The sequence below is a fragment of the Micropterus salmoides genome, unplaced genomic scaffold (genome assembly GCF_014851395.1).
Source record: "Micropterus salmoides isolate LMB-PRFRI ecotype aquatic unplaced genomic scaffold, ASM1485139v1 Ms_hic_scaffold_14, whole genome shotgun sequence".
Classification (NCBI taxonomy): Eukaryota; Metazoa; Chordata; class Actinopteri; order Centrarchiformes; family Centrarchidae; genus Micropterus; species Micropterus salmoides.
In genome coordinates this window covers 29409489-29435122 of record NW_024040485.1, presented here as the reverse complement: position 1 = coordinate 29435122, position 25634 = coordinate 29409489, and the positions used below count along the sequence as shown (strand labels likewise).

Sequence of the window (25634 nt, the reverse complement as noted above, 5' to 3'; positions counted from 1 at the left end):
ACGAATGCCAGTGTAAACAGGAAGCAGATTGTCTAATCCGCTGCTGCAGAAGATTCAGTAAAAGATTAAAGTAAGTTACTACTACAGACGAACGAGGAACAGCAATGGTGAATAACCACAGCAGAGATTTCTTTGCATGGAACGACCACGAGGTGGAAATGTTACTGAAAGTAACACGGGAGTACAAAGTGACTGTGGCAGCAGAAAATGTAAATAAATGCTCCGTACTTGTATAGCGCCTTTCTAGTTTTTCGACCACTCAAAGCGCTTTTACATACATCTGCATTCACCAGTCATACACATTTATACACTGAGCCTAAGTGCTCAAACGGAAACTAACATTCACACTCATTCATACACTGGCACGCAACCAGGGGGAGCCAGGGATTGAACTGCCGACCTTCCAATTAACGGCCAACCAGCTCTACCACCTGAGCCACAGCCGCCCAAAAAAACAGAAGAAAACAGACTGGGAGTCGGCACAAAGCAAATTCAAATATTTTAAACACCAAAACTAAAAATCTGTCAGTAGCTTTGGTTTTTGCTTTTCATGACTGATAAAGCCAATCAGGAAGCCAAAGGTGAGTCTCTGCGTCATAATTTTGATAGTCCTGGGTTTTAAAATGGAAATTCGTTTCAGGTGTTTGGATTCGCCGTTTTAGTCTCGACAGCAAGCAAAAACTTTGCAAAAGTGCTGCGTTTTAAAATGAAAACATAGTAGTGTGGAAGAAGCCTAACTCTCCTCCTCCTCCTTCTGTCCATTCTTATCTCCTCCCCAACCTCCTACCTACTATCCTGACCACTGCCTGCACTGGTTTTTGGTGTGTTGCCTTTGCTGTGGTTGACCAGTTCATGCTGGACGTGGCCAGAACAGTTTGTCCTAACCTGTATGTGGTGGCTGAACTGTTTACCGGTAGCGAGGAGCTCGACAATGTCTTCGTCACCAAACTAGGGATCACATCGCTCATACGAGGTACAGTCATTTTATACGTTCAACATGCACTCACACTACACACACATGGAGTAAAGTCATAGACAGAGTAGACGGATACCAAGGTGGTATCATGTTGCTTGTGCATATTATCATACAGATGGGTGACAAACACAAAGTCAAAAAGCAAAACAATTATTTTATTTTTAATAAAAGTGTGTTAGTAAGGTGTTGTTCCACCTCAAGCCTCCAGAACAGCTTCAGTTCTCATCATGCGGGCATCCGGATAACACATATCTGGGCCAGATGATAGCCACTGGTTCCCGAGATTGCATTTCCAGCCATCAAGTCTATCTTCATGTCTTTAGACTGTAGGAGGAAGCTCGAGCACATTGGGAAGAACATGCAAACTCCACACAGAAAGCCCTCAAAAGTATTGGTTATAGATTCTCAAAGTGTGTTGACCTCCGCTGGAGGGATGAACAGCATTCTTCGAGAAGAAGGTGGTGACCGTGAAGGCTGCAGCATATGATTCACATTATTTCCATACTCATCAAACCATTCAGCGAGCCCTTGTGTGGAAGCATTTGTTACTTCAATTTGTCACCTGTCTGTATTTACTTCATTGATTCCTCTTGGGAAAACTTTTTTTTTTTTATTCCCAAAAAGTAGTATTTGGGTAACATAGGTGGCACCCATAAATATTGTTTTACATTATATATAAGGGCATAGATAAGTTTAATGTTACATTTAAAAACAATTTAGAAAATAGTGAATATTCTGGACCTGTCATGGCTGTAAGCTCACTCCATACATTTGTGAACACGCACCCTACTTGTATTTACTAAAGCCATACCTGTCAACCTTCCCGTTTTCCCCATTCGCTGTCCTTCGTTTTAAATATCCTCCCGTAAACCTCCTGTATTTTAAACCTTAAAAAAAAAAAGAAATAAAACCCCGCTGTGCATACTTGATATTTTCTACATTCCTCTCCAGTAAAGCCAGAGGCAGTTTGTAGAACGTTACAGAACAGCACCTGGCAATAAAACAACTAGAAGAAGAACAGCAGCGTGAGGGCTCTACACTCGCATATTCCCCTGAAATTAGATGCGTTCAAACTGGAAAAACTATGTACGAGTAAAGACTGCAACCTACATGAATTGTTCTGCATGAATGGTTATGATTATTGACGAGTTAGTTCTTAGCATTAATACATTAGAGACCGGTGTGCAGTGTTTTTCTTGCACAGGAATTTAATGAATAAAAACAACCCACAAAAAAAGGGTTTCCTGGAAATTTCCCTTATTATTTTCCTATATTTACAAATCCTAAAGTTGACAGGTATGACTAAAGGTAAGCTTGTGTTGTCCTGCATTGCCAGATTGGAATGTGACCCAGAATTTCACAACGGTAAGCTTGAATGTGCTGCATATGATGCCTGTCCTCTCCTGTCTCATGAGCTTCTTCTCGCCCCTAAACCCTGTCCGCAGAGGCCATGTCAGCTGGTGACAGCCATGAAGAAGGCAGACTGGTCTATCGTTACGGAGGCGAGCCAGTCGGAGCTTTTGTCCAGCCTAGTCTCCGCCCACTGATCCCCTCCATCGCCCACGCCATGTTCCTTGATGTAACCCACGACAATGAATGTCCCATACAGGTGGGTCTCTGTCGGGGTAGGATGGGATTAAACAACAGAAGATAACCATTTGGTTTAGTATGCATTATTTCTCATCAAGAATTTAATTCTCATTGTCCCTGCAATGTTATTTCATAGTAATCTTCAATCTGTTGCTGCTTTTTGTACCTTTTTAAACAAAACATGACATGATGGCCTCTGGATGTCAGGTGTATACAGTGACTGCTCTGTCTGTTATACAGCTGCGCTCAGCGCTGGACTCCCTCCCCAGCTCTGCTATGGTCTCTATGGCTTGCTGTGCTACTGGTTCCACCAGAGGATACGATGAATTAGTGCCACATCAGGTCATTTACACACACACGCATACAAGCATCTCATTAAATGACAAATCTGATATAATTGATGTGTTTTCGGTCTTCATAAAAAAATAATTCTCCATTTAATGCAAATATGGTTAATGCTAGTTTGTCTAAAGTTGTGACTTCTGTTTGAAAAACTAGTTGTAGAGCTATAGTGTCACAATAAACAGTGAGCTGGCTAGTTTCCTGCAGGCACTCAGGTGGTGGTGGGAATTTACCAGACCTTCTCATAAAATGCGTTTCCTTTATTTTCATGATTATTTACATTGTAGATTCTCACTGAAGGCATCAAAACTATGAATGAACACATGGAATTATGTACCTAACAAAAAAGTGTGAAATAACTGAAAACATGTCTTATATTGTAGTCTCTTCAAAGTAGCCACCCTTTGCTCTGATTACTGCTTTGCACACTCTTGGCATTCTCTTGATGAGCTTCAAGAGGTAGTCTCCTGAAATGGTTTTCCAACAGTCTTGAAGGAGTTCCCAGAGATGCTTAGCACTTGTTGGCCCTTTTGCCTTCACTCTGCGGTCCAGCTCACCCCAAACCAACTCGATTGGGTTCAGATCCGGTGACTGTGGAGGCCAGGTCATCAACACTCCATCACTCTCCTTCTTGGTCAAATAGCCCTTACACAGCCTGGAGGTGTGTTTGGGGTCATTGTCCTGTTGAAAAATAAATGGTGGTCCAACTGCAGCATGTCGCTGCAGGATGCTGTGGTAGCCGTGCTGTCTTAAATTTGGACTCATCAGACCAAAGCACAGATTTCCACTGGTCTAATGTCCATTCCTTGTGTTTCTTGGCCCAAACAAATCTCTTCTGCTTGTTGTCTCTCCTTAGCAGTGGTTTCCTAGCAGCTACTTGACCATGAAGGCCTGATTCGCGCAGTCTCCTCTTAACAGTTGTTCTAGAGATGTGTCTGCTGCTAGAACTCTGTTTGGCGTTCAGCTGGTCTCTAATCTGAGCTGCTGTTAACCTGTGATTTCTGAAGCTGGTGACTCGGATGGTTTGATGGTTTTTGTGGCTGCACTTGGGGACACGTTCAAAGTTGTCGCAATTTTCCAGACTGACTGACCTTCATTTAAAGTTAAAGTAATGATGGCCACTCGTTTCCCTTTACTTAGCTGATTGGTTCTTGCCATAATATGATTTCTAACAGTTGTCCAATAGGGCTGTCGGCTGTTTATCAACCTGACTTCTGCGCAACACAATTGATGGTCCCAGCCCCATTAATAAGGGAAAAAAATCCACTAATTAACCCTAATTAACAAGGCACACCTGTGAAGTGAAAACAATTTCACGTGATTACCTCATGAAGATCATTGAGAGAACATCAAGGGTTTGCGGAGCTATCAAAAAAGCAAAGGGTGGCTACTTTGAGGAATCTAAAATACAAGACATGTTTTCAGTTATTTCACAGTTTTTTGTTAAGTACATAATTCCATATGTGTTCATTCATAGTTTTGATGCCTTCAGTGAGAATCTACAATGTAAATAGTCATGAAAATAAAGAAAACGCATTGAATGAGAAGGTGTGTCCAAACTTTTGGCCTGTACTGTAGTCTCAATGATTTTCTAAAACTAAAATGTATTATTTATTCAAATGAATATATTTATTTATATCCTCATTCCCCAGCACTAAGTGGGATCTAGTAAATTAGTAAAATATACACTTGCTTATGTGCTACTATTTTTACAGGGAAATCAGAAAAACTTTCTTGATCCTAGAGGAAACTCTTTAATATAATCCAAAAAATAAATATAATAAATTAAGATATTCACAATATAATGTATACAAACACTGAGCTACTGTATATGGGGTGAGATAATTATCATCTACATACAGTACCAGGCATATACTGAATAAAGCAAACCTGCTCACCTATTAGAGGCCAAACGCACGGCACCAGAGAGCTTACATTAGTTTGCCAGGTTTATTAACATAAAGCTGAGTAATCAGGCTTACATGGAAACATCACAGGAATCTCCAAACGAAGGGTTAAGTCCACAAAACAAAGCAGCAATCCAGACAGAGCCTTCAACACATGATGATGACCGGACAACGACTGAACAGAACTGACGGCCATTTAAACGCAGGCAAACGAGCAGGACGGGAGCACAAACAGGAGACATAAATCAGGGGAATCAGACTGCTGATGGCACGCTAAGTTCAAAACAAGACAGGGAACAGAGCAAAATGCAGAAACACAACAATCCCATAGACAAAAGCTAACTGAACAGGCGCATGGCCACAAAAAAAAACGATAAACAGAACAAAATAATAAGCACTGACAGGATTGTGACACATTAGTAGATTAACACACTGCCCTCATAATGCTTGGTGTGTGTGTGCAGATCTCTGTGGTGAAGGAGGAACGTTTTTACCCGAAGTGGAACGCCTCGGCGTCCCACACCTCCACTGGTGAGGTCGGACTCCAGACTGGCATCATAGCTGGGAAACTGGCTCTCAACAAGCTGCACCAGGAACTGGCTGCTCAGGGATTCATACAGGTACCATAATGGGCTTTCTGTGTGTGTGTGCTGGATGCTAATTGTTGTTGTGTTTCTGCACTGCCTTTTCCTAGAGATCACCTATCAGTGAACAGCTAGTTTAACCTCTAATCTTCTTCCTCTCCAGGTGTATGTAGACCAGGTTGATGCAGATATTGTCGCAGTTACACGTCATTGTCCCAGCACACACCAGTCAGTGGTGTCCGTGTGCAGAACCGCCTTCTGGAACCCCAAAACCCACCAGTACGACACCAACGTCCCGCCCATGTTCATCCCCGGTATGTTCAAATCAAGTATTCATGTTGCATTGTCTTTAAATCGTGCAAGATTTTGTCAAAGAGTCTGTGAACCAGGTTTTCCAACAAGGATTCCTCAAAGCTGAGAATATTTCTCCCCCCTCCCCCATGTGTGTCTCCCTCTAAAGGGAAGATAGAGGAAGTGGTACTGGAGGCAAGGACAGTAGCAAGGGATGCTGGGAGTTACAAGAAGGATGACAAATACATCAACGGCATGCCAGAATACACAGTGGAAATAAAAGAGCACATACCGGTAAATATAGCTATGGTCATGTATCACTGAAATACATGGGCCTATAAAGAAAATAATATATATGTGTGTGTATATGTTTATATAGTTACAAGAGAGTACAGTGGTGAAGCAGGCTGGAGTGACATCTAAAGGTCGATCAGAGTTTGTGCAGGAAATCACCTTTCAGAAGTTGACACCCGGCAGCGTCATTGCCTTCAGGTAAACCACAGACCCACAAAAAAAGTCAGCACAAAATCAAAATCAGTACAGTTTGCATCTTCGCTAAAGAATTTATAATTTTTTTATTGTTTAAATTAAATGTACTAGCATTGTTCATTTTGGTCAGCTGTTTTTATGTCTCTCTCACAGAGTTAGTTTGGACCCCAAGGCCCAGAAGCTGGTGGGGGTGCTGAGGTATTATCTGTCCCAGTTCAGCCCAAAATACAGGAGAGGCAGCGTAGCAGACGAAAACACACCAGAAGCCCTGCAGAAACCCCTGGCACAGTGAGTACGCATATAAACATCGCTCACGCTCCAAGGGGACATGACTTTTTGGAGCTGTTGTTGTATTCGTTCTCAGGATATAGTAAAGGTAAAACCTGAAAACCTTAACTTGGATTTTCATTTACTTGGAAGAATGAAATGAATCGTGATCGATGAGAGTCACTCAACTTTAAAGCGACCTGATTTTACAAATTGTGTTTACAGTAGAGTACCACTGCACATCTAAAATAAGGTCTGTGAAACCTTTTGTGTCTTCAAACGGAGCGGGGCAAAATCTGAAGTATTCAAAACCTTTAAGGGTAATAAGGTTCGCATATTTTGGTGTAGAAATAACAAGTAGGTAGAAAACGTTTTTGAATCCGTGCAGTAGATGGCTTCAGCCGGCAGCTGAACCGGCTGCAGAGGCTGCAACGTATTCCTTTGGGGTAATTGAGCCTGTTAAAATTACGTCCACAAAAAGTGCTTTTTTTTTTTGCCACAGACAGTCTCAGACTGTTATACCAGGTGTCTGACAACATAATGGAAAGGATCCCTATGGGTGACTCCCGGTGACACAAGTCTCGCTCTGAAATCTCGTGAGAGGCGAGCAGTTGCAGGAAGACAAAGCACTTTTGGCCGTGACTCTTATTGGAATGACACAACAAGCTTTGCGCATCTGGATTTGGGGATTCCTGTCGGTTCCTTGCAGGCTATCGTGTCTTTCACTGAGGAGAAGCCTGGTCATTCAGCCATAAAGTCCAGATCGGTGGAGTGCTGCAGTGATGTCTGTCCCTCTGGAAGTTTCTTTCTCTCCTGAAGCTCAGGCAGAGTGACCGACAGCTTCTTGCTCACCTCTCGTACTAAGGCCTTTCTCCACTCTTAGAAAGAGTCCTGGTTGTTTTAAACTTCTTCCATTTATATGCAGCAGACATTTTTTCTTCCCCAGATCTATGCCTGGACACAATCCTGTCTCTGAGCTCTGCAGGCAGTCCCGTCAACCTCATGGCTTGGTTTCACACCAAGTACAGATTTGATTTAGATTTTTCTTCTGTTCACTCATTTTGCATTTTTCCGGTTGGTAAATATAATCATTAAACATTTCTATTTTTGAAAGCATGTGTTCTTTGCTAAAACCTTTTGCTCAGTACTGAGCATTGTCAGCTGTGAGACCTCATGTAGAGAGGTGTGTGCGTTTCCAAAATAACGTCATATCAATTGAATTTTCAGTCTGGGTGTAGAAACACGGGAGACACCTAAAGTACATATAAAGTGTCATAGCAAAGAGTCTGAATACTTATTGATATTTTAGTATTTTTAATAAATAAAAACTGATTCTGAGTCAGAATCCTTTGTGAATACACTGTATGATACTGTCAGACAGGTTGGAGTAAAAGTAAAGCTGCACATGTGAACTGTTTATTTTAAAGCTGTGTGTTTCTTCACAGGCTGATGTCTAAGCTGACATTGGCAGACCTGAACATCCTGCTGTTTCGCTGCGACTCAGAAGAACAAGAAGATGGTGGAGGCTGTTATAACATCCCAGGATGGGAGAGCCTGAAATATGCTGGGCTACAAGGTAGTTACACAGCAGCTACTGTTCTATATTTTGTTCAAGGGAGTTCACATTCAAGGCCAACGACAAAAGAAACCGTAAACAGTTGTTTTTAGATTGAACAGTACCTTTCAACTAGAGCTGCACGATTAATTTAATCGAATCTAAAAAACTGCGATGTCATCTTCTGTGATTACATACAGGCCCTATTTCCAGAAAAGTTTGGATTTTCCAAAATGTAATACAAACAAAAATCTAAGATTTGTTCATTCACGAACGTTTGTTTAACTGACAAATGTAAGAAGAAAAGAATTTCATATGTAAAGATAAAGTTAGAATTTCATCCCTGCAACACGCTCAACAAAAGTTAGGACAGAAATTAATAATAATAATAATAATAATAATATATAAGTAACACCTGTTTGATAAGCGTGTCTGGGACAAAATCTTATCAAATGGAGATCTGTGGTCTAATTTGTGTCAGTTGTGTCATTTAGGTTGATTTTGAATACCACTCAAGATTTGGGTAAACCACAAAAAGACTGAATGCAAGGCAAGAGAATAAATATACTACTGTGTACCTTAATGCTTTGTCCTGTCAGTATGTATATATCTTGCACAAAGTTTCATTTTAGTCCTTTTTTGCCCATATTAACACTGTTTGTACTGATTGTATTTTAGCTTTTTTGTGGGGAAGAAGAAATAGAAATAAAAAGTAATCTTTTTAATCATTTCATGTGAAAAATACATGTTTTGAGTAGTGAGATTTTTGTGTATTTTTTATTTTATTTTATTTTTTCACTTTTTTTTCATTGGACAAAATTCCACAAATGTGTAAAAAGGAAGTTACAAATGTAACATGACCCACAAATTGACAGAAAGCAATCTGCAAATGTGCAAGAACTGTTTTGTGTGAAGAAGTCACTGTATTTTTGTTGATATGATTAAAATACACATCACAAATGTAAAAATACATATTTTTAGATTGTGAAATATTTGCGCATCATAGTACACATTTGTGTATTTTTTTTTTTTGCTGTGGATTACAAATATTAAAGTCCAATAAAATCTTCCATAGAAATGCAACCTGAAACTGTGTTACGTAAAGAGGAAGCCGTACATCAATAGTATGCAGAGACGTCGCTGCGTGCTTTGGGCCGGGGGTGATGTCAGATGAACCGAAGGTTGTGAAACAGTGTTCTGTGGTCGGATGAGTCCGCACTTTGGCTTGGTTTTGGGAAAAACAGACATTGAGTTCTCTGTACCCAAGATGAAAAAGACAGGATAGGAAAAAGACGGGATTGTTATCAGTGATAGGTTGTGGATAGAGCGTCTGCAGTGGACATATGTAGGTTTAGCCAGAGCCAGGATCCCATGTGCTCCTTTCAGCCGCCGCCTCCTGAGAGCAACACGCTCAGTAACCTTGTTTACATAAAATGTGGCGTGGGTTGCGTCGGTGCTGCTGGTATCTGTCCCACATTCCACAAGCTGCAGTGTCCCATGTTTTGTACAAAAAAAAAATATATATATAATCTTTAAAAAACTGTACAACTGCATAATGTATCAACAACATGCATTAAACATCTTTTACATCACACCACAAACAAACCTCTGGGCCTTGAACTTGAAATTTCTCTCATTACTGGCCTAATTTGACAGGAGTGCTGTTGTGTCTCTGCAGGTCTGATCTCAGTGTTGGCTGATATCCGTCCCAACAATGACCTGGGCCATCCTGTGTGTGCTAATCTCAGACAGGGGGACTGGCTGATAGACTTTGTCTCCAACAGACTGAAAAACAGAGAGGGAACCCTGGGACAGGTGAGGCTTTCACAGCTTTTACAACAAAATTTTTTTCTTTTATTTATCTCTGCTGGTGTCTAAGTCATGTAGAAAGATTTGACTCTGATATTTCTGCTCAGATTTTCAGGCAATGAAGGTTTAGGGAATTTTATTTATGGTGCGCAAAGCATTGAAATGTGTCGAGGGTGCTGCTAACACCGACAGATGCACAATTTGTGCACATTCTTCATTTTGTGCATAGGAGATATTCAGAATGTGCATAGTATTCTAGTTTTTTTTAACCTACTCATTTACGGTATGCATCTGTTCTTCTACTGCTGTGACACTTTAATCTCATCTTAAAGCCAGACATTGTTTCTGCTGTTGAATTTTTCATTTTACACTGCTGTGAGCATCAAAGACTCAAAAGACTGAAACTTTCTGCATGAGCAGATATCAGTAGGGGTTAGGATATGTGAGAAAATGTGTATTTTATCATTTGGGTGAACTGAGCGTTTAAAACAACAGACCCACCTCCCTGCCTGCTGTCTCATTGCTCAATGGAAGGTAATACTTACGCAGGATCGCTCAAGAGACAGCGACAGAATGAATATGAAGACAGATGCCTGAATATTCCCGGAGCTACACGTCTGGCATATAGTCTAGAAAATAAAGATTTATACTCAAGTACTTCATTTGTCCCTCAGATGGGTAAAAGCACTAAATGAAGTGTCCACAGTCCTTAAGCTGATCCTGGAACAGACTGTAACGTTATGTGTCTGCAGGTGGGTCAGTGGTTGGAAGCCATGTTTAACTACCTGAAACACATCCCACGCTACCTCATCCCCTGTTACTTTGATGCCATCCTGGTATCAACCTACACCACCGCCCTGGACGCAACTCACAAACTCATGTCGAGGTAGGATCCATTATGGGTTTTGCATTGTTGAGATCTGAAAGCACATTTCCTGCTTTCTTGCTGATTTTTCCGTCTCCTCGTTAAAACAGTTTTGTCCAGAATGGCTCCAGCTTTGTTCATCACCTGGCACTGGGTTCAGTTCAGATGTGCGGTGTTGGACGCTTCCCTGCGCTCCCTCCTCTTTCTACCAAACTGGAGGACGTTCCCTACCGCATCAATCCAATCACAGGCCAGAAGGAGCAGTGCTGCGTCTCATTGGCTGCAGGTAGCTTATCAACAGACACATAATGTTGTCTCTCCATGTCATCATTTAGGACTAAGTAAACTGAAAAGATACATATGTGTATCTTACAAATTTGTAATAAAAAAAACTTGACTAAACTGAACTCACACACACAAAATTATTTAACAAAATTAGTTTTTGCCCCCATTCAATTCAAATCAGCTTTATTGGCATGAATGTATAACAATATTGCCAAAGCTACAAATAAATTACATAAGAACAATTAATTTCATACATTTCATTAAATAAGTAACTAAAACAGTAAAAGTTGTTTGTGTGTGTTAATAAAGATAAAATAATAATAAATAAATAATAAAAATTATGTAAAAGTGAATATTAAAAATAAAAGTAACTAAATAAAACTGTGTGTGTGTGTGTTTAAAATTTTTTTTTATTTAAATAAATTCATCATGAGCTGAACTCAAAGATCTAAGACTTTCTCTATGTACACTAAAGGCCTATTTCTCTCAAATCTGTCAAAATCTGTGTAAGTGAGCACTTCTCCTTTGCCGAGATAATCCATGTGGCATATCAAGATGCTGATCAGACAGCAGGGGGATTGCACAGGTGTGCCTTAGGCTGGCCACAATAAAAGGCCTTAGGCTGGCCACAATAAAAGGCCTTAGGCTGGCCACAATAAAAGGCCTTAGGCTGGCCACAATAAAAGGCCTTAGGCCTGCCACAATAAAAGCACATCCCCATCTTTGTGGAGGTGTGCATCAGGCTACGGCGTAGATTTGCACAGAAGTATAAATCAGGCTTTACAGTCATGTCAGACAATGGAAGCGATCCTGCTCCCAGCACTTCCTGTAGTTCCCTGCAGTTACAAATGAACGACCAGAAATGTTCTTAAGGGGAAGATTGCTATCTCTCCCCTACGAACATCTCTGGAACGACGCACCAACGCTGAAATTCCACGGCGACGTATTTGTATTTTAGACATCGTTGATTATGTTGACTAATCGTTGCAGTCCTTAATATACTGCAATTTCCCTGTAGGCATGAATAAAATATCTATCCACACACTCAATTAACTGATGTACTAATTGATGTTCTTTAGGTCTTCCTCATTTCTCCTCTGGAATTTTCCGTTGCTGGGGCAGAGACACTTTCATCGCTCTCAGAGGACTGTTGCTGCTCACCGGGAGACACACTGAGGCTCGGTAAGTATTAGGGATGGGTATCGAGTAAACAGCCCAGTATCGAGTAGTATTGAAACGTCTCCAGTCAAACCGGTACTTCATTCGATACTTTTTGTAAACGGATCGCGGCAAAACATGACTATTTGTATGGTTACGCTCGCTGCCAAACACACAAACATCACACTGAAAGAAAGAGAAGTGTACGGCTCTTTTTTTCCCCCTTATGTGCCTGAATCCGCTTGTAAGTCCATGCCAGATTTTAACAGCCCCTTCGCCTTCGACTGCGGTCTCAGCCGTGTTCGTCACTGTTGAAAGTTCATCTCCACAAGCTTGGCTTTCTGTTGGTTTCATCTTCTAGTATCATTCAACACTACGCTATGCGTTTTTATTTGCTGTTGACATCACTTGTGACCCTTGATCGCTGCGTTCCATCACATCACTTAAACGCTTTTTGTGGCGCATCAGCGATCAGCTGATTTTTTTTTTTCTCACGGAGCCTCTGGCTGCGGCTGATATCAGATGTAGTCTGTGGGATCAGCTGGATGTGCAGACTCTCTTTTCCTCTGTGTTCTTTTTAGACTAGTTTAGTGACTCGTTTCCGACTTACTGCCGTCTTTTTTTTAGAGGATGTTTGCGACTCACCACTAAAGGTAACCGCACTCGCGGTGATCTTTCAATTCACTTTATTATTTGAAAGTTAACAAAATAATTCTCCGTGGTTGACTTTCAACAAACTTATGAAAACTAAAATTAGTTTTCCACAACCCGTGTGGTCACTACACTGTTTCCCTCCTCCTCTCCCAATCTTCTTTCCTCTGAGGATGAGCTAGTTAGGATGAGGAGCGATCTGATTCAATTTCCCAATATTTTTATAAAAAATTTTGAAAAAAAGAAATAGATCTCCTTGCTTGTCCATAAAAACAACAAAAAAATAGCAAGGTATCGAATGAAGTGCTCTATTGGCATCGGTATCACTTTAAGGGTACTGGTTTTGCTACATTTTGAATGTTAGTAATAAGAAAAATCTAAAAATATTTTGGTTTTCTGTAAATTTTTCTTCTTTAAAAGTGTCCTTTTTTCTTTTTGAATATCTGCACTAAATTTAATTAGCCAGCAGCATCATCCCTCTGCAAAAAGCCCACAGTAACTAAACTCAAACATTAACCATTCTGTCTCATGGTCCCCATAGTAACATCATCCTGGCCTTTGCGGGGACGTTGCGTCACGGTTTGATCCCCAACCTGCTGGGTGAGGGTCGCTCTGCTAGATACAACTGTCGTGATGCCGTGTGGTGGTGGCTGCAGTGCATCCAGGTAGGAGGACAGAAAATAATGTGACACTAGATGTAGAGAAGTGTAAATACATGCTGTAAACACATATTTTTACCTAATACAGTAAAGCTGTTATGGCGAAGGTGTTCGAAACACCCATTTACACTTCCTGCAGACACAGAGAAACATTAACTTTGATTTCAACTTTGTGTCTAACTGTTGAATGTGGGTCTAATTGTCAAGTCATTTGTATTTATAAAGCCTAATATCACAAAGTACAAATATACCTCAGGGGGCTTTACACTCTGTCCAGCATTCGACACCCTCTGGACCCTCAATTCGGCCTGGAGTGCTTAGTTGGGATAATTAATGATCCTTCTAGCCTTATTCTTGCAGCGCCTGGTGCACCTGTTGATATTAAGGGAGGTTTAGTTCCTTCTCTGCTTCTTCCCAAAGTCCACTATAAGTAGGTTCTTGTCTTGATTTGTAATGATAGACTGAAAAAATCTGGTCACGGGTCGACTCTGCAGTGGGTGATTAAAACTGCTCAGAAGATCATTGGTACCCATCTCCCGAGCATCAGTGATATCGGAGCCCAAAGGATACTAAAGGACAGGACCCACCCTGCCACAGCCTGTCCACCCTGCTGCTTCCTAGAAAGAGATGCAGAAGTATCTGCTGTCGTAACCAAGGTTATTATCGTTAACGTAGACGAACGAAATAACGAAAACTAGATGTGGAAAAACATTGTCGTTAACTGAAATGAAAATAAAAACGAGCCGGGGAGACCCAGGTAGGGATCAGCTGGTAGTTGGTGGGATTTGAACATGTTTTCTATCATCACATGTGTAGAAAGTAATATGAATGCATCAACTGTACAGAGTTGTGTTTAGTTCGGGTTGCAGGTAGTGAGTCACTGTCTTGGTGTGTGGGATAAACTTGCCCCTAGTACACTGACTGTGAGCTCCCTTTGCGCTGGGTTAACGTGTCTGCTGGTCATTATATTTACTGCATGTCAGCTAGTGTGTGTTTTACGGTGTCACAAGTCTCTTTGCGCTTCACATTGTTTTAACACCGATTTTTGATAAATAAAGGTTTAGATTTTAATATAACTGCTTTCCAGTCACACTTGCCTTCAGGGTGCTAGGGACCTGTTGTTTTTGGCTCCAAGCGAAGCCTCCACTGTCTTTGCTCTCAGGGTTAGAAATTATACTGTAGATTGCATGTGCTTCATTCCTTTGTATTATTTATTTAGACAATATGTCTAAAATAAATAAATAAATAAATAAAAATAAAAAAATTAAAATAAATAAATAAAATAAAAAATAAATAAAAAAATATATATGTCAAATATATATTTGCTTATTGTTTGGGCCCCTATGTACAAGCTTCAGATAGCTTAAAAAAAGGGTGTCCCTTTTCACAAATCTGCATTATTTCTAATGATTGTAATTGACTGATGTAAATGACTGAACTGACTAACCTGAACGGAGCTTGGCACCCTGCAGCGACAAAGACTAAAACTAACACTGAAACTAATAAAAAGTAAGCATTTTCAAAAAATAAAAACCGAACTAAACTAGAAAACCCGCGTTAAAAACTAATTAAAACTAAACTGAAATTGAAAACAAAAAGTCAAAACGAAATACAAATAAAAACTCTAAAACTATAATAACCTTGGTCGTAACACCAGACTGCAGAGCAGCTCCAGCATAAATAAATGACGGGGCGCTTTCTGTTATGCTGGTTCTGCACATTGCACACTGTTGCTTTTGCTGTTGATCTGCAAAATGATTTGTTATTATATTTTAGAAAGGTCGTATCCAAATGTTTTCTAACCACATTATTCAAATTAATGGATAAGTAAAAAATTTTTACAAATATGTGTATGCTCAAATATATCACAGTATAACAATGTACTTTATTACGTATATATACTTACTGTGTACTTTTTGTTCAGGACTACGCCACCCACGTTCCTCAAGGGCAGGAAATCCTTTGCTGTCCTGTCACACGCATGTATCCTAATGATGACAGTGAACCCTGCAAACCTGGAGAGGTGGTAGGTACAACTGAGACGCACACAAAAACACACACACACACACACACACACACTCACAGATCCGGGTTAGCAGCGTACTCTGCTGTGTCTTTCCTAAATACTACCACTATGAGTCACTAGAGTTAAAAATGTTCAAACCCTACACACACTCATTTCAATCAAAACTCCATCACCATCCTCATCATCTAACTGATGTGCGACTTCACATGCACAGTAAACTTTATATTTGTGTGTGCGTGTAGGAGCAGCCTCTGCATGATGTGATCCAGGAGGCTCTGCAGCGACACCTGGAGGGAATTTCCTTCAGGGAGAGAAACGCTGGACCCAAGCTGGACATGAACATGAGAGATGAAGGTAGGACAGGAAGTCTGTGTTAAACCATCAGCAAGTTACTCAGGAATTGTAATAAGTTAGTATTTACTTATTACTCCTTAAAAAAAACTAATTATATTACTTTACTTATTACTGGGTATAAATAGTAACTCATTACGTTACTAGATATAGAAAGTGACGGACAGCCTGTTCAGCAGCTCATTTTAGAAATGAACCCACTTTACTGGAACAATAATTAACCTGAGGAGTCAACAAGCAGCCAGGCTGCGGCCTCTCAGACCAGATGATGCTGTACAGTACAGGCTCTGTATTTACATATAAAATAAACAAAGCAAGTCTCTCCCGAATTTTTAACTAACAGCATATTCATAACAGCAGCAGGGAGTGGGGTTTATTACAAAACATATAATGTTGGCTGACATAAAGAAAGCAAGTCCCTCTCGACTTTTGAACTACTCTGTTTCTGTACATGTACTAATAAGAGCAGTATTCAGTGTTACAAAACATCAAACGTTACGTTAACGCCACTCTCTACCAACGAGCCCAAGCATCACTGGCAGCAGCGGCCGGAGTTTCTTTCTACAAGTGTCATGTTGCTGTGCTGCTTCAGCAGATGCTTCAATACATTAGATGTAGAATTGTTGGCTGTTTAAACCTTTTTACTGGTCGCACAAAGTTTACAACGGACAGCAACGTTCTTTGTGTCTTAGACTATGACACAGTAATGGTTAAACGCCTCTCTCCCTCGTTCTCCTTTCTTCCTTTAGCTTTTTGTCAAACAACACAACGTCCAGCTTCTCCACTCTTTTTAAAATTCTTTTATTATTTAACCTTTATTTAAAGTCTCATTAAGATTAAAATCTCTTTTGCAAGAGAGATCTGGCCAAGACGCAGCATAAAAGAACATAAAGAACAGTTTCCAACATATAAAAGACATCAAGTACAAGTACATATAAGACAAGCCCCTGTGTTGAATAAGGCAGAATACAACTTTGTAAACGGCAACATTGAGCAATGTTGAAACAAACTGTCTATAAGAAATAAAGGCAGTCAGTTTCACCGAGTTCTGAAGAAGGTTCCAAGCAGAAGATGCAGCAAACATGAAGGCTTTTTTACCTAATTCTGTTCGGACACGGGGGACCAACAAGTGTAGGACGTCCTCTGAACGTAATCCATAATGGCCTTGAGTACTTGTTAAAAAGACCCTCAAATGGGTCGGAGCTAGTCCAAGAAGTGCCTTACAGTGCCTATTCTAATATGGGAAGAAAAGTGGCCGTCACCAGGTATTTTCTAGCACGAATGGATAAGCATGATTTTGATCTGTAGAGAAAGCCAAGCTTTATCTTGAGCTTAGAAATCAGGTTGCTAATATGAGTTCTGAAACAGTTTACAACCAGTGATTATACCTAAATATTTATAACTCTTAACTCAATTTAATTTCCTTCAAAAGTTGAGATGCTTGAAGTAGTAACTGGAAGTTGCTTTGGACTTTTCTGCATTTAAGACCAACTTAAGCTGTTTTAAACGGTTCTGAACAATATTGAAAGCAGACTGCAAAAGATCAAGGGCTTATGCACTAGATGATGCAGTACAGTAAATAACAGTGTCATCAGCATAAAAATGATACATAGCATTCAATAGATTATCACAAAGATTGTTTATATAAATTGAAAACAATATGGGCCCAAGTACTGAGCCTTGAGGAACCCCATTGGAAATGGGCAAAAAGGAAGAGAAAGATCCAACCATCTGAACACTTTGGGTTCTACCTGACAGATAATTTGCAAACCAATCTACTGAATGCTTAGACAGGCCAATGCTCAGTAGTTTATTTAGCAGAATGCAGTGATCAACTGTATCAAAAGCTTTTGAAAGATCTATGAACAGTGCAGTGCACATTTTCTTGTTATCCAGTGCCCCAACAATATCATTTATCCCTTTCAATGCTGCCGATATGGTGCTGTGTTGTTTCCTAAAACCAGATTGAAAGGGGGATAAGACATCATTTGAATTTAAAAATTCCTTTAGCTGCTCACCAACCAAACGTTCAGGGAGCTTGGCTAAAACACACAGCTTGGAAATAGGCCTATAGTTGTTTAAAATAGAGGGATCGCCCCCTTTTAGTAGGGGTGTAACAGGGGCTGACTTCCATTCTTTTATATCTTTATATCTTTTTCAATAGAGGCTCTGCAATGAAGTCAGCTGCTAACTTTAGAAAGAAGGGATCAAGTTTATCAGGACCAGCAGACTTTTTTGTGTCCAATTCCTGAAGAGCTCTATGGACTTTGGAAACTGATAGAGGAGAAATATAAAATAGTTTGTCAAGAGGTAAACACAGGTCAGAACTGCAGCTGTCCTGCATCGCAGTCACACTAATGTGGCATTACTTGGATTAGTAACTGTAATATTATTACTGTTTTGGAAATAGTAAAACCTTGAACTACTAATTTCTGGGAAAAGTAATAATATTACAGTAACGCGTTACTGGCCAACACTGTATGATATTCAGTAATAGTGTTCTTGGAGGTGTCCCAGTGAAAGAAAATGAACATCACAGTCATTCTTCACAGTGCCAAAAAAGCTTTACAAATCATTTTCTGGCACCACATGGAGCCACTGGAAACATTAGATCAGTGAACACCAGCAGCTTTCCAAACGATCCTCCAGTACCAGTATTTCTCTGCTCTTCTCTGGCTTTCCAGGGTTCAGCGTGGCTGTTAAGGTGGATCCAGCCACAGGATTCGTGACTGGAGGCAACCGCTTTAACTGCGGTACATGGATGGACAAAATGGGAGAGAGCGAGAGAGCGAGGAACAAAGGCATGCCCGCTACTCCAAGGTAACGGGCACACAAACTGATCACACACACCCACACACACTCCCTCACGTTTTTTGGGGAATTCCAGTTAAGAGAAATTGTGGTGTGAATTTTTTACTATTTTCTAAAGTTTTATAGACTAAATAATGAATCAAATAATTAAAAAACATCAGTAAGAGATCAGTAAAGAATGAAAATATTAGTTACTTACAGCCTAATTTGTTTCCTGAATCGCTTTTTCTGTCCAGAGATGGAGCGGCAGTGGAGATAGTTGGTCTCAGTAAGTCAGCAGTTCGCTGGGTGGTGGAGCTCCATGACAAAGGACTGTTCCCTTATGATGGAGCTAAAGTGCACAGAGATGGTATCACACACACACACACACATACACACCTGTATTCAGATAAAGAAATGTCTCCTGCACTCGTTACACCAGCCACCTCTAATAAACACTTTTCAGGTACAGAAGCATTTATCTCGTACGCCCAGTGGAACCAGCAGCTCCAGCAGTCCTTTGAAGCAGGTTACTGGGTGTCCGGGGACCCAAATGACCCCAATGAGAAACACCCTGATCTGGTGCATAAGAGAGGCATCTATAAGGACAGCTATGGAGCCTCCAGCCCCTGGTGTGACTACCAGCTGAGACCCAACTTCACTATTGCCATGGTGGTGGTAAGTCGACAGAGCCAGGTGTCTGAATAATCTGTAGCTGTTTGTGATGTTGTTGGTTAATAAGTCTGTTTAGTAACTAGATCACTGATTGGCTGATTGATAGATCTATGTGTTTAAAGGCTCCAGAGCTGTTTACAGTGGAGAGAGCCTGGAAGGCTCTGGAAGTGGCTGAGAAGAAGCTACTGGGACCACTGGGAATGAAGACTCTTGACCCTGAGTAATATATATCTCCTCACACTCCCACAAACAGAGGATCTCTTTGAACACATGTCGCGGTTCTTCTTTAATCCCCCTGACTTCTAAATGATGTCATGTCTTAAAGCTTAAAAATAAACATTTCACAGGACTCCAGACTAGCTTTTTGCATTGGTCGCACTGGTGCACCTAAAATGTTTCACTCCCACAAAATTTAGGAGCATCCAGATTTTTCACAGTACCTTTAGCACCATAAAGCCCTGGATATACTTGCTTTTTAACAATGCGTAGGCGTAGACAGGCGTCGGCGACGCAAATGGCTTTGTTCACATATTGTCTGCGTACTTTGCGTGTAACTGAAGGATGAAGCGTGAATCCACTAGAGGGCAGACCAGGACCACAACCGGATTATCTTCCTCCGACAACCTCTGAATTTACACATCGTAAACAAACACAACAACAGGTTGTGATTTTAATGAGACATCATAATAATCTCGCTAACTGTGAACATCCCGCCATTAATCTCCTTTTTTAAAGTCTGCTGCTGACCTTCTTCTTCTTTTGGGTTTAATGGCGGTTGGCAAACCAACTGACTGTAAACAGGAACACCTGCAGGTAAATGTTTGTCTTTGTTTGAATCACAGCACAAACAAAAAATGGCCAAAACTTCATTGTTGTAAAACAAAATAAAAAAAAAAATACAGCATCACATTTTCTCCAGCTCCCAGGAAGTGCTCCATTCTTTAAAGCCAGTTTTACTAGTGGCCAAACAAGCGGCTGTAAAATAGTGGACACTTTCTTTTGAGCGTAACAACCCGGATCAGAATTTAATCCATTCGGTCGATAACATTTAGAAGAGCCACACGATTATTTTCCAAGTTAGCTGAGGGCTAAACAGGAAGTTAGCCGGCTCACGAGCAGAAATCAACGCACTGGAGCATAGAAACCCGGCTAGTGTTTTGGTGTGTAATTGAACAAGAATAAATGTGAGGGTACGGTAGGTAGTCTAAATCCAGCGCCCCTTCTCAGCTTTTGATTGGCTCTCACCTCCTACAGACAGAGATGCGGCCGACAAAAGTTGTCCTGTCAAATGTTAGGTGCACCAGTGCGACCAAGAAAAAAGTTTAGCAGCAGCAGTGGATTAGTAGTTTTTCTCGTACACGTACAGTAGAATTGCTGTATTTATGTCTTCATCATATTGTTTGTTTTATATTCATCCTCATACTGACGTTGTTTTTGTGTTGTCCTAGTGACATGGTGTACTGTGGTGTCTATGACAACTCTCTGGACAACGACAACTACAACCTTGCAAAAGGCTTCAACTACCACCAAGGACCTGTGAGTCTGACTCAGCCTGCACTGGGATTTAATAAGAAAAACACTCCAGGAGTTGGTCTAAAGCTCTCCAGACACTTTTACTTATAGGTCCTTTTATTGAAGAAGATAGCCAACAGGATCAGGTCGCTGAAGTCCAACAAGACATTTTGAACTTGAACTATATAGAACGGCAACGATAAATCGATTAGTGGTCGACTATTAAATTAATCACCAACTATTTTAATAATCGGTTTGATTAAAAATTCTCTGATTCTTTACTCCTCTGTGACAATAAACTGAATCGATGATGATCGACCATTATTTTTACCAATTTCTGACATTTTATAGAACAAACAACTGATTAATTGAGAAATGAATCGTCAGATTAATCGAAAATGAAAATAATTGCTAGTTGCAGCCCTGGGACTATAGTATACAGCCATCTATTCAATAATTTCATGCTACAAATGTATTGATAGAATACTTTGACATGGTTTTTATAACAGAATATTTTTGAAAGTTCCAAAAAGTGCAAATCAGACTAAACTGGAATGGAAAGGAGGTAGCAATGAAAAAAACGCCATACAGCAACCAGAAATAGACAATGACGAAACCAAGAACCTTTGAAGCCGCTCAGCTAGCAAACGTGCAGGCAAAGTAATAATAATGCATCCTGAAGAAACGTGCTGTTTGGACCTGATTCTACGGGAGCTTAGGGGGTTTTCACCGGGATAATAAAGAGCAGCTTTAGGACAGTAATGGGTAAATTATAAAAAGTGAACACTGAGGAGAGAAACCAAAACACATAAGATATCCTAACAGAAATGCTGAAGCTACAAGTCAATAAGTGACCAGGAAAGCTGCTCTGAGCCGAGAACTTTAGGACATACAGAGTTCCTGAGGGAGCAGAAAACAAGTGGCCATCACTGGTCTTCTTTATGGAAAAGTTACTCCGAGAAAATCTTGACAAAACTACAATTTCTCTATCCTTCCTTTGATTTGCGGCGCAGCACTAATATCTTTTATTTATAATAACCAACTCTCTTGTGTGTGTTTGTAGGAGTGGCTGTGGCCTGTAGGCTACTTCCTGCGTGCTAAACTCTACTTTGCCAAGAAGCTGGGAGAAGAAACCTACGCTAAAACAGTCACCCTGGTGAAAAACGTTCTGTCACGACACTACACACACCTGGAGAGGTAGGACTGTCTTCCGTTTCCCCATCTGCAGTTTCAAAATAGCTTACTTAGCTTCTCTCTCCTCCTGTACCTTCTTTTCATTTCATATCCTTTTTCAAATCTAAAAACTGATCATTTTACCTTCAGAATCAAACCAGATAAAAGTCTTGCTAATGTGTCGTACTGTACAATTTATCAAGCGTTGGTTCGGGCAGGCTACAAAGTCAGGCTCGGCTCATATCAGCGGATAGCAGCCATTTTAAGCAGGCCACATCTGCTGACAGCTGAGCTGATTCCTCTCTTAGCATTCATTGGAAAATTCAGTACAAGGTGCCTTGTTTAAGCTGCTGCAGCCTGCCTGCCCTCGCTTCCTCTGCAAGCTGCTTGTAACCCGCCGCCCCAGCTCCTCCTCTCAGGCCATATCAGATTAATCATTGCTTTTTTTTTTTACCGCCAAACTTACTGTGCCCAAAAATCAGTTTAAAAGTCCAGTGTGTCATATTTAGGAGGATCTATTGACATAAATGCAATTTAATATCCATAACTGTGTTTTCAGTGGTGTATAAAGACCTTACATAATGAACCGTTGTGTTTTTATTACCTTAGAATGAGAGATTTCTGCAGAGCGCATTTCATCACTACGTTGAATACGTACGAAGAAGAAGAAGAAGAAGAAGAAAAAGTTTAAGTCGTCTAGTTTATTAGAAGTAAGAAGGAGGACATGTATTATTTAGCAGAAGAGCCGACAGCTTCTCCTGCGCTCATGCAAAGGGAAGGGAGAGCGGCGGCTGAGCAGTTGGTTGCAATTCGCATCGCTCACCACTAGATGCCACTAAAACGTACACACTGAACCTTTGATGCATCACATTTACAAATCGAACATCTCAAAGTTTCTTAGATATAGAATACATTTGAAAACCCAAACAGAATGAATGGAAGGTACTCTAACTGCTCTGTAACGGTTAATGAATCACTTTGTTGCTCTGACCCCTCCGTGTGCCTTCTCAGGTCTCCATGGAAGGGTCTGCCAGAGCTGACCAATGAGAATGGCCAGTACTGCCCGTTCAGCTGCGAGACCCAGGCGTGGTCTCTGGCCACCGTTCTGGAGGTCCTCTATGACCTCTGAATGGCCGACACCCTGTCTTACTTCCTGAAGCAGAAGTTTCACTGAAGAGGAATGTCACTTTGAAACACGAAGCTGGCTGTGAGTAGAAACACGCAGAGAGCACCTGGCCTTCTCTGTTTCCACCGTTGTTTATACAGATTGATGCGGGAACGGCCTATCATTGGATGCTTCAAATTACATTTATATACAATAAATATATGACAGAATATTATGTGATTTCTGTCACTTCTTTTGGGTGACAGTTGATTCGAACTTTGCCCTTCTGTTCAGCTCGTAGAAAATCACTGCTCTCTGTGTGTTTCTGCCCTTTAGTTTGGAAATGTTTGCAATTTAACACATATTTCATTTCACTTGGTTGCTTCTGATGGCCTTTAGTCACCTGTCATGACCCCTTAACCGATTCCCTGAACTCATTTTAGTTAATGTAACATAAATGCTGAATACCTCCAGGTTTAGCAATAGCAATATATTTATATTTGCATTGAAATTGGCGTCAGATGATGGATTCTAAGATTACACTGCTGACGCCGTGGCAACACAAGGATTCATATCAACAATACTTTTGTTGTCATTTTCTTGACCTGAGCAACGTCCAAACCTTTTAAGGTGACTGGTTACAAGTTGTAGCACCGGTGATTTACTTCGTTCTCCAAGCTGTTTAAATGTGGACTTTTAACGTCCCTGTTCCATACAGTACCAAACCCTTCACCTGATGCCTTTATGCACATTATATAAAATATATAAAATCCTGCAAAGTGTCTTCCAGCTGTTTCCCATTTCACCACATTTTCTTCACAAGCCTTATGGTGTAGTTTTTAACTGTGTATTAATGTTCAAAAATGGGTTTTGTGCTTCCCGAGGTTTTTTCAAGCAGTTTTCTCTGGTGTGTAACGAGGCTGTAGATCTCTGCTGACGGCCTTCCCGTCTCATATCTGTAGATGTTACACCTGACACACCAGCATCCAAAAGAAGGAATCTGGTGAGCAGAACTGAAACACAGGGAAATAAATATGAACCGACATGCTAAGAAAAGTCACCGTGTGTATCTAACATGTTGGAAGTACAGGTGAGCCACTGGTGTTAACTGTCGTCCTGACACATATAGCCTCTTTGGATTCTTGTTTCCTTAGTGAAAAGCCTAAATTTACTAACATTTTAAACGCCCACTCGGGTTAGCGGCCAGTATATTTGGAAGAGTGCCACCTGGTGTATAGAAAACAGCAGCACCCTGCGTAGAGTTGTAAGACGCTGACGCTTTGTCAGGACTTGAAAGGTACTAACATATTTAACTGAAGCTAAAGGTAGTGTTACTTTGTTGAGAAGTAAAATTATTGGTTTTAACACCAAGGGAATGTATTAATAGAAAAAGTAAAACTACTTGCCATTTGGAGAACTAACTATTTAAACAAAGTGATATCGCTTCTCTACAGTCATACAGTCCAGTCATGAAAAACAATGCAAAGCCCTGTGAACGTAAACTGTAATGTTAATTTTATTAAACAGTATTAAAGAATCTTAATATTTGTGTAAACCCCACCACCCTCCCGTGTGACATGCACATGTGTACCTGCTGTTTAATCAGTGTCTGTGGTCTGTAATGTTGTTTACTCTGTTTGCGTTGTGTTATAGTTGTCAGTAGCAATGCTGAATAAACTGTGCCATGACTTAGCTGTTGCCTTGTGTGTGTGTGTGTGTGTGTGTGTGTGTGTGTGTGTGTGTGTGTGTGTGTGTGTGTGTGTGTGTGTGTGTGTGTGTGTGTGTGTGTGTGTGTGTGTGTGTTGGGGGGTCTTTTGATCAGCTAGACAGTTGAATGAATTTTTCAAAGTAAAAGCTCAGTTCAACTCAAATACTGCATTTCAGTAAACAAGCTTCTCGTGCTTTTATTTTGTAGGCAAAAATACTGAAGAGGAAGTGATTATGTGAGTAACTGTTGCTGCCGTGACTGAGCTAATACAGCACCGCTCTCAAAGCATTTATTTATTAATATTTTTTGCCGCTATCAAAGCACCACATTCTGACCACGGGCCAGATATTATTGTTGGCGGGCAGTTTTGGCGAGGGTCCATAATCACAGAGAGAATGAATGTGTTTCACTTGTTAATGTTTGTAAAAACTTTATCTAATGTGTGGTTTAAAATGGACTGTGGTGCAGAAACCGTGACTTCTGTCAGTGGCCAAGTCACAATAACACATGGTTTTACTGAACAATTAAGTAAATATAATTTCTTAATAAATATACCTTAAGAAACCTCATTTCTTGACTGGCCACTCTCTGCTGTCTCAGAAGAGACGCCTTTTGTGCTGCGTCAGCCACCGTAGCTGTCGTACGCTCTTTGAAAGGTTAGGGGGCAGTGGTAGACTGGATAGATGGTTGCAGTTCACAACCCTCACCACTAGATGCCACTAAATCTTACATACTGAACCTTTAACAGGGGAGGAGGTCTGCACCACCACTTATCCCCCACTTACAATGCTGTCCTTTCATCTCTCTTTGAGTATATTCAACCAAGTCTAGATGCCTTTGATTTTAACCTTCCTTGGATAATGGGG

The 25634-nt window shown here is 40.6% G+C and overlaps 1 protein-coding gene across 3 annotated transcripts in view; it reads left to right on the top strand.

The window, feature by feature from the left end:
* Positions 1 to 24752, top strand: part of agla (amylo-alpha-1, 6-glucosidase, 4-alpha-glucanotransferase a) — a 55046-nt gene extending 30294 nt beyond the window's left edge. For 2 of the 3 annotated variants that reach the window (XM_038718921.1, XM_038718923.1), the window contains exons 13-35: positions 850 to 973; positions 2422 to 2585; positions 2807 to 2908; positions 5280 to 5435; positions 5563 to 5713; positions 5860 to 5984; positions 6070 to 6182; positions 6333 to 6467; positions 7892 to 8022; positions 9680 to 9816; positions 10563 to 10696; positions 10786 to 10961; positions 12040 to 12142; positions 13311 to 13434; positions 15353 to 15454; positions 15697 to 15808; positions 18490 to 18625; positions 18853 to 18965; positions 19062 to 19273; positions 19393 to 19490; positions 20719 to 20806; positions 21846 to 21979; positions 22967 to 24752. In XM_038718921.1, coding sequence (XP_038574849.1) covers positions 850 to 973; positions 2422 to 2585; positions 2807 to 2908; positions 5280 to 5435; positions 5563 to 5713; positions 5860 to 5984; positions 6070 to 6182; positions 6333 to 6467; positions 7892 to 8022; positions 9680 to 9816; positions 10563 to 10696; positions 10786 to 10961; positions 12040 to 12142; positions 13311 to 13434; positions 15353 to 15454; positions 15697 to 15808; positions 18490 to 18625; positions 18853 to 18965; positions 19062 to 19273; positions 19393 to 19490; positions 20719 to 20806; positions 21846 to 21979; positions 22967 to 23084 — 2988 coding nt within the window. In that variant the 3' untranslated portion in view covers positions 23085 to 24752. The remainder of the gene's footprint in view (positions 1 to 849; positions 974 to 2421; positions 2586 to 2806; positions 2909 to 5279; positions 5436 to 5562; positions 5714 to 5859; positions 5985 to 6069; positions 6183 to 6332; positions 6468 to 7891; positions 8023 to 9679; positions 9817 to 10562; positions 10697 to 10785; positions 10962 to 12039; positions 12143 to 13310; positions 13435 to 15352; positions 15455 to 15696; positions 15809 to 18489; positions 18626 to 18852; positions 18966 to 19061; positions 19274 to 19392; positions 19491 to 20718; positions 20807 to 21845; positions 21980 to 22966) is intronic. The other variant, XM_038718924.1, reaches the window with a different exon arrangement.
* Positions 24753 to 25634: the final 882 nt, after the last annotated feature.